This window comes from Hippopotamus amphibius, chromosome 12, assembly GCF_030028045.1.
Source record: "Hippopotamus amphibius kiboko isolate mHipAmp2 chromosome 12, mHipAmp2.hap2, whole genome shotgun sequence".
Lineage (NCBI taxonomy): Eukaryota > Metazoa > Chordata > Mammalia > Artiodactyla > Hippopotamidae > Hippopotamus > Hippopotamus amphibius.
The window spans coordinates 88,331,238-88,339,923 of NC_080197.1; the positions used below are offsets into that span (position 1 = coordinate 88,331,238).

At 40.5% G+C, this 8,686-nt stretch overlaps 1 protein-coding gene across 1 annotated transcript; it reads right to left on the reverse strand.

The window, feature by feature from the left end:
* Positions 1 to 454: 454 nt before the first annotated feature.
* Positions 455 to 3,155, reverse strand: LOC130834092 (olfactory receptor 8S1). Its single transcript, XM_057704170.1, has 2 exons — positions 2,383 to 3,155; positions 455 to 617 (listed from the first exon to the last, which is right to left on the reverse strand). The coding sequence occupies exons 1-2, from the start codon at positions 3,153 to 3,155 to the stop codon at positions 455 to 457; spliced, it is 936 nt and encodes a 311-aa protein (XP_057560153.1).
* Positions 3,156 to 8,686: the final 5,531 nt, after the last annotated feature.

An 8,686-nucleotide genomic window follows, 5' to 3' on the forward strand; every position in this document is an offset into this window, starting at 1 on the left:
TTTTTATAGCTGAATAATATTCCATTGCTTTATCCATAACTTCTCTATCCATTCATCCATTGATGAACACTTAGGTTCTTTCCATGTCTTGGCTATTGTAAATAATGCTGCTATGAACATGGGGCACAGGTTATCTTTTTGAGTTAGTGTTTTCGCTTCTTTTGGATGTATTCTCAGGAGCTGAATTGCTGGATCGTATGGTGGTTCTATTTTCAGTTTTTTGGGGATCTTCACTACTGTTTTTGAGAGGATTTTCTTGTGCAGTGACTGGGTCCCCTGTGGATGGGTGCCATCAGTTCTGTGGAGGTTTTCCCATCTCGTTTGATTGGGGAAGGGCACTTGGGTCAGAAGAACTAAAGTTTCTGTTTTGGGCAAGAATTCATGCTGAGATGGCTTAGCGGCTATAGCTCTTTCTGTCTCCTCTTCCTATTATGAGGAGGCAATAGAGCCTGGCTTAGAAGGTAAGCCTGGGCTTCCTGGCCAGCATCCTCCTCAGAGCTGCCTTCACCTCCTGGTTCTTCAGACTGTAGATAAGGGGGTTTAGCAGTGGGGTCACCACACTGTACTGCATGGAGAGCACTTGCTCCAGGGCTGAGCCTGAAGCTGGAGTCATGTACCTTAAAGGGAATTGCACAAAGGAGTAAACTGAGCTCCGGACAATGGTCACGATGCTGTTGGCAGCCACGGTCCATCCCATCTCAGACTCTGCAAAAAGTGTCCTCAGAGCTAAATCAACCACCACTGGTAGAAGCATCTAGAAATGACTGTATTATCAGTGAGAAGTCAGTCATTTCTGCCTTCAAACACCTCCATACATGAGTGATCTTATGCAGAACATTATAGGAGTATGACCTGAGGAAAAAGGAAATTCTGCAGCATATCAAGTGCTGCAGGTTAGAATAGAACTAAAAACAATTTCATGCATTTCTGTAGCACTTCATACTTTTCAAAGCATCTTTCCTTAATAGTTATGATAGTAATATGAGGATTTTTTTTCCTCTTCTTTCCCTATATATACAACAATATGTTCTCATCTTGTGATGATTTTTCCTTACAAAACTGTATGCTAGTCCAATAATGTTGTCATTTCCTCTAACATTTATGGCTCTGAGAATTATCCCAGAATCACAGCACATTATTTTTATAATGCTTAGTGGAACAAATATTTGTCCTTTTAGGTGCATTTTTCTTTGGCTTGGAAAAGAAACCAAGCTTGATAAATAAAGTGAAAGATAAAAATGTGTTTAGCATAAGATGTGAATCCAAAATAAAAAGATTAAATTTTTAGATGCAACTTGTTAAGTGTGACTGGGAGGATTTCTCAAAGAAGCGTTAATTTTTTTTTTTTTGAGCAATTGTGCCATTATCATTGGAAGGTTCTTTGTGGATTCTGGTGTGCTTGGTTAAAAAAGATATTCATTTTACTGCCATTTTTTAACCTTTTAGCTTATCCCCCCTAACATTTCTGTGAAGTAGGTGGGAGAATCTTATTATCCCTTTATGGCAAATGAGGAAACTGAGACAAAGAGAGCTGAAGAGATTTGTCCACAGGCTCAGGTGAGCTTTCCTCGACCATTCCTTATCCTTTCCTACCCCTGACTTCTCTCCAAGTAACAAGCAGGTGAGAAAAGTACAGAGCAATTTGTGCAAATCCATCTCCAGTTCACTAGTAGAGAGCACAGACCATTAGTTATTCTGTTTCCTGGTAGGCAGGGACTCATCAACTAGAGCTGTTTATGTTTGAGAGAAACATGGTAGAAAAAAAGTGTGAGGTTTCAAGTCAGTGAGACTTGGTTTCCATTATGGCTCCATTCCTAGCTTGTTCTGGGTTCTTTGAGAAAGTACCTGGTTACTCCTGAAACTCAGGTTTCTTATCTGAAAACGAGGTTAATAATATTTCTCTTGTGGTGTGATATGTACTAAAATTGAGCTTGATTGTATAAAGCAGCTGTTGTATAGTAGGTGCTTAATAAATAGTTACAGAACAAATACTTTGAAGACATCCTCTTCTAGTAGGAAAGAGAAATGACATCTGATTCAAGGATGATATGTTTTATTTTTTTGTCTAGCACTGAATACAAGTCTACCAAAGGCTCTCTGATCTCCGTTTGAGGGCTCCCATATCATCGGTTAATGAAAGTATGAAAATCTTTAGTCCTCATATAAGCTTATTTTTTAGACACATGAGGTCTCAGAAAGAAAATGGATTTTTTTTATAATTCACACATCTAGTCCACAGCTGAGCCAGAACTAGAACCCAGGCCTTCTGAACTCCAGTACAATTCTTTTCCTGCTACCTTGCAGTGCTGTTCTACAGACCAAGCTAACTTTAGAGTGAAAAATATCCTACATTTACATTCTGGAGGTATAGCAACGACATACCTGAAAACTCCTGAACCATAAAAGATGGTGACCACAAGAAAATGGGATGAGCAGGTAGAGAAGATCTTGCTCCGACCCGTGGCAGAGTTGATCCCCAGGGCTGTCATGATGATACGGGTGTAGGAACCCAGCAATAGGACAAGGGTGCCAAGGCCCAGGACCACCATGGTAGTCAGGATGGAGGCAATGCTACTGTAGGGGTCAGAACAGGCCAATTGGAGCACTGGGGGAAGCTCGCAGGCAAAACTACGGACGAGGTTAGGGCCACAGAAGTGGTGCTGAGCCAGGAGGATGGTGTTAACCAGGCCAGTCCCTATTCCTATGGCCCAGGATGCTCCTACCAGGCCAGCACACACTTTCTTGTTCATAGCCACCACATACAACAGTGGGTGGCACACAGCCTGGAAACGGTCATAGGCCATGACTGAAAGGAGGCATGCTTCAGTGGCCCCAGAAAATATGACTAAGGAGATCTGGGTGAAACACTCAAGGAAGGATATAGTCTTCCACTTGGATAGAAGGTTCTCTAGCAGCTTAGGTACAATGATTGAGGAATAGAAAGCATCCAGGAAGGAGAAGTGACTGAGGAAGAAGTACATGGGGGTGCGGAGGTGGGAATCGGTCCTGATCACCACCAGCATCAGCAGGTTCTCTGTGAGGGTCAGGAGGTAAATCACTAGGAATATTACAAATAGTGCTACCTGGATCTGAGGGTTGCTGGACAGTCCTAGGAGAACAAACGCAGTGACTGTGGTTATGTTACCAGCTTCCATGGAGCATTTGAATTTCCCTTCAGAGGGACACGAACAGAAAAAAATGCTCAAGTGTGTTAGGAGTCTCAGAGGATGGCTGGGGATGAGGTATTAGGAATAAAGCTTCGGGGCTGACTCAGGACAGGTCACGCAGCAGTGGCGACCTTGTCATGTCAGACCTCATCAACCCTTCCCAGCTCAGGGCAATAAACTACAGGCTAAGGTGGAGAAGGTGGGAAGGAAGAGTGTAGAGAATCAAACCTAGAAAGGAAGGAGAAGAGAAAAGAGTTTATTCAGACTGGAGAAGGAAAGGAAGGGAGTTGGAAATAGACTCCAGAACACTGAGAAGTGCTGTTCTCCAGTTCCAAAAGGAACTGAGTTCAAACCACAGGAAGGCTCACTGGCATAGTGAGTAAGCAATGAATGTTTTGGCTGACCATCTGGCTGACAGACCATAATGCATGTTTGAATGGTTGGTAGAGGTATTGTGACACCTGATGGTGGCACAAAACCTTTCTCTGTCACTGTAAGTTCATGAATAAATCACTTGGGTTTCTCATTAAAAAAAAAAAGAAACAATCTTGGAAAACTAGAAGTTTTCTAAAGTTCGTTCCAGCTTAGAAATTCTAAAGATTGGGGGACAATCTTCCTTGGGCATCTCTGGTGCTAAATGGAAAACTTTTCCTTTTCTGTATCAACCCAAGCAGAAGTGGCAGATGAGTAGTCTGCACTCATGGAAGCCAGGCAGGAGCAAGCCCTCAAATTGGAGGTAATAACTGCTCATCAGTTATTCCAAAGGCTTCCCATTTCAGGATTTCTGTGAATTTATAATGTCCACTGTTTGCACTGTAATCTCAGGACTTAACATGAGAGTCTATGAAGACTGTGCTATTCTCTGAGTTGGTACCAGGAGATCTGGATAAAGCAAAGTCAAATTTGGACATCTTCTGTGCATCACAGAGATGGTAAAGGAAAAAAAAATAGGAGAGAGAAAAGACTACCTAGAACACCTGGTAAAATGGACAGTTAGAGAGTTTAGTCTAGATCAAAGGAAGATAAAGTTGTCACCTCTTCCCCTCTTGAAGGGTAACTCGGGAGGATGATAAATGAGGATCTGATCTCTACTCATGGCTTGTACACTCACGATTTCCCAGAGTGGATAGTTTTAGGAGAAGATGGATTTGAATGAGAATGATATTTGTCCTCACCTGGGCTCCCTAGGCCAACAAGAGATGTGCTCAGTGGAGGATACCTGAATGATGTCCTTTCTAATACTGGAACAAAAGCCACAGATATGGTTAGGGCTTTGTGGGCTTCCCTCAACTTTGTCCTTCTTTTAGAAGATGCAGGGGTGGAACTTCTGAGCAAGGAAATATCCGTATAGTCTTTCTGTACAAGGGGAAAATTTCTTGACTCTGCCTCCAAAATAACAATGGCCAGAGGGACTTGATCTCAGCTCTAGACCTTGGAGAGTGTTAGCGGTCCCTGGAGAAGCCCTTAAGCAAGAGGCCTGTTCTGATCTGAATGAGTTCTCCAGGGCCGGCTATTCCTTCCCTGTATCACTCTTGTTTCAGTGAGTTGCATCATACAAGAGGTGCCCTAGGGTGGCCAATAATTTCTAAAGAGAAAAATATGGAGTTCTAAGGTTTCTCAGTTCTAAAGCTTGGAATTCCTTCCCTTCTTCCCTCCCTCCTTCCTTTCCTTCTCTTTTTGTTGTATTATATTTTAAATAATATTTATGATTATAAAAAGATAATGATAAAAGATATAAAATGAAAAAAGATATTGAAGGTATTTTAAAAATGAAAAAGTATATTAAAGATATTTTAATGATAAAAGAAGAAAATAAAAATTTATCATGTTATCCAAAATTAATTCTTTAATTTATTGCAATTCAAAAAAATCTAAATAGATTAAAAACTTTATAACAGTTTTGGGTAAGCAGATGCAAACTATTCTATATAGAATGGATGAGTAACAAGGTCCTACTGTATAGCACAGGGAATTATATTCAATATCCTGTGATAAACCATAATGGGAAAGAATACAAAAGAGAATGTATATATATGTATAACTGAATCACTTTGCTGTACAGCAGAAATTAACACAACATTGTAAATCAGCTATACTTCAATTAAAAAAAAGTAAAAACACTTTAAAATACATTTTTAACTGTGGTAAAATCTTTCTATTATGGAAAAATTTAAGCATATACAGAAGTTGAAAAAATAGTGTAATAACCCCTCTGTATCCATCACCCAACTTCAACAATTATCAACTCATTGACTGTTACTCAGCTTTGACCACATGGGACCAAAAAATGTGTTCTCTATATTACACAAACAGTCAAGTGTCTAAAACATGGAAATGTTCCACTACTCAAAGGTAGAAGGGAAGGATAGTTATTGAAGAGCAATTAACAGTCTTTGCCACAAATAAGGATTAAATGGTGATTGACTGAATAAATGCCTAGAAATCACAAAGCAACAACATGAAAGAAACTTGGGCTTTTCACTCTGGACCATCCATACATCTCTGGACTTAAGAGAAAAATAATCTTTTATTTTGCTTGACTCACTTTATTTTGGTATCTCTTCTATAATGGCTTAGCTTTTATCTTTCTAAAACAGATTTCCTAATTAATCCCAATTGTCTCCAACTTCCCACTACCAAAAATAAGGTTGCAACAAACATTTTTTTAATGCTGTCAGCTGTGTGTCTGTTATGTGTGAGATGATACATCAGGTGCGCTCTGAGCTACAAGGGATAAAGGGAAATCTTATTACAAACTGACAAAGGTAAAAAGTAAAACTTTTTTTTTTTGCAAACGCATGACCCACATACTCAGAAATAGATCTACATTTAATACAAATTACATAATTCCTAGTCTTTTATAACTTCATACAGATAATGAATTAGGCTAAAATGCACTATTATATTTCATAGACTTCAGGACCAGTATCTTTAGTACATCGCAAAATACACTTTGATAAGCCAAAGAAATAAGGCTTGCAAGTAGGCATTTTAAACATAAGTAATCTACAGCTACAAAGTTCTACTCTTGATAGCATTTATGTTTTGGGGGAGTCTCCCAGTCTCCAAAAGATGAAAGCACAGAGTAGAATCAGTGTAACATATACACAGAAATTAGTGCTGTAAAGGCTATAAAGATTTGCAGCATAGTGAGAAGATGCCTTTCTGCTCCTTTATGCTGCATATACATTATATGAATCAGGTTGTCTATCTCTCGGTCCACTGTCTGGCTATCCTGTTGTTTTATGCTCTGTTGATCAAATTCTGAATTGCTATGCATCTGAGCGGAGGATCCACAGGGTTGCAGTCTGTCAAAAGAGAACAAACCGGCAGCAAAACCTTTGAAATAGTCAAAGGTACTCCAGTTGTCTTTAAGGATTTCTAGACAGATGACTCCTGGGCTGTTCCTGTTGCAGTGATAGATTCTGGTACAGAAAGTAACCTTTGGTGTGGGCAATAAGATGAAAATGTGATAACCGGTGAAAACGTACCACCTTCATGTACAGAACCTGGTGGACTAAGTGTAGTCGATCTCCATTCATAAATGTTGTCTCCACTGGCCCAGCACTGCAGTTAGGAGGGAAGAATCAAGGGTCATTTCAGCTAGCTCCTTCTGAATTCTTATCTTGCTAGTGGATAACTTAGCAGTGGTTTTGCTAGAGAGTTTGGTGCTTTTCTTCTGCAGGGTGGCAGAAGGTTTTTCTGCTTGTTCTTCAGTCTCTGGAGCAGCTAGGTCTTGCTGATCACGTCTGAATTAGCATTGTAGGTCTGGAACTCTCATCATCAGACATTCTCCAGCTTTGGACATCTTGGTGAAGTTATTTCTTGGAAAACTTTGCTGCCTGCTCAGCCCACTTGCTGGATGCTATGGTTGGTGGAGGAGGTGAGGAAGAGGCAGGGAGGGCAAAAAAAGAACCTGATGAAGTTCTGGCTGGGAGGGTGGGACATTGAAAAGTCGGAGGGGGTTGTCTTCAATAAACATTTAATACACATTTCCTTAGGAACTTATATGACTATATTTTAGAGAATTTAACCCAGGTGAAGAATATCTGGGTCATAGTATATGTGTAGGTATAATTTGATCAAGTACTCTTGCATTGGAGTGGTTGCACCAACTTTCACTGTAATCCTTGCAGGTTTCTCTGTCACTAAATACTTGCCAACTAACTAATATTTGATAGTTTATCAGGTGTGGAGTGCCATCTCTTTGCTGTTTTAACTTATATTTTTAAAATTGCTAATGAATGTGAGCATCTTTCCATACATTTTTTCCATTATGGTTTATTACAGGATATTGAATATAGTTCCCTGTGCTATACAATAGGACTTTGTTGTTTATCCATTCTATATATAATAGTTTGCATCTGCTAGTCCCAAACTCCCAATCCACCCTAACCCTCCTCCTCCCCTTAGGCAACCACAAGTCTGTTCTCTATGTCTGTGAGACTATTTCTGTTCCATACATTCTTTACTCAAATGAGTTTCCTTTTATGGAAGGAGTACACTGCTTCATATCCTTTGGTGTCACACAGAAGAGCAGCGTGTATCCCGATTTTATGCACATATTTACTAAAAGGGCTTCATTTTGTACATCTCATCTTTAATCCATCTGGATTTCCCTTTCAAGTAACAAAAATACTATTTCAGATAAAAACAGAAGTTCACCAGTTACCTCTCAAAATATGTGGGCAGACACAAAAAGCCACGTTTTGTATCATTTCATTTACAGGAAACATCGAGCATAGGTAAAGAGACAGAGAAACAAGGAGGATTAGGGGTTGTCAGGGGCTGCAGGAGGAAGGAATTGGGGACTGTGTGCTTTGGATACAGGGTTTTATTTGGGGGAATAAAATAGTCTGAAACTAGACAGTGGTGGTGGTTGCACAGTATTGTGAGTGTACTTAATGTTCCTGAATGCCAAAATTAAAAAGGCTTAAATTTTATTATTATAAACTTAAAACATAAAATATACAATGCTATAAATAATATGAAAGATAAAACAATAAAATAAAAACCCAAACACAAACGACAGGGGAAGGGAAGTAAAGTTCGGGTAGAGGAGCTGACAATGATGGTGGATGCAGAGCCCGCTCTGCCCTTGGGGGTGGTGATTCCTGAAATGGCTCTGGGTCTCTACAGGTGCAGGTGCAGGAGCAGGTCCAGTTTCAACCTGCAGGGGTGCTGGTTTCTGATATGGCTCTGGGTGGTCTCCTGCAAGAGTGGTTGCAGGTTCAATCTTCAGGGGTCTTGGTTCCTGACGTGATTCTGGGTTTCCTGCAAAAGCAGGTGCTAGTTCTCTCTGCTGAGGTGGTAAATCCTCTTTAGGTTCTAGGTCTCCTTCAGGAACAGGTGCAGGTTTAATCTGCAGGGGTGCCGGTTTCTGATGTGGCTCTGGGTTTCCTGCAGGAGCAGGTGCAGTTTCTCCCTGGCAGAGCTGTGATTCCTCATCTGGCTCCAAGTCTCCTGCAGGAGAGGGTGCAGTTTCTATCTAGAGGGGCGTTGGATCCTGCTGTGGCTCT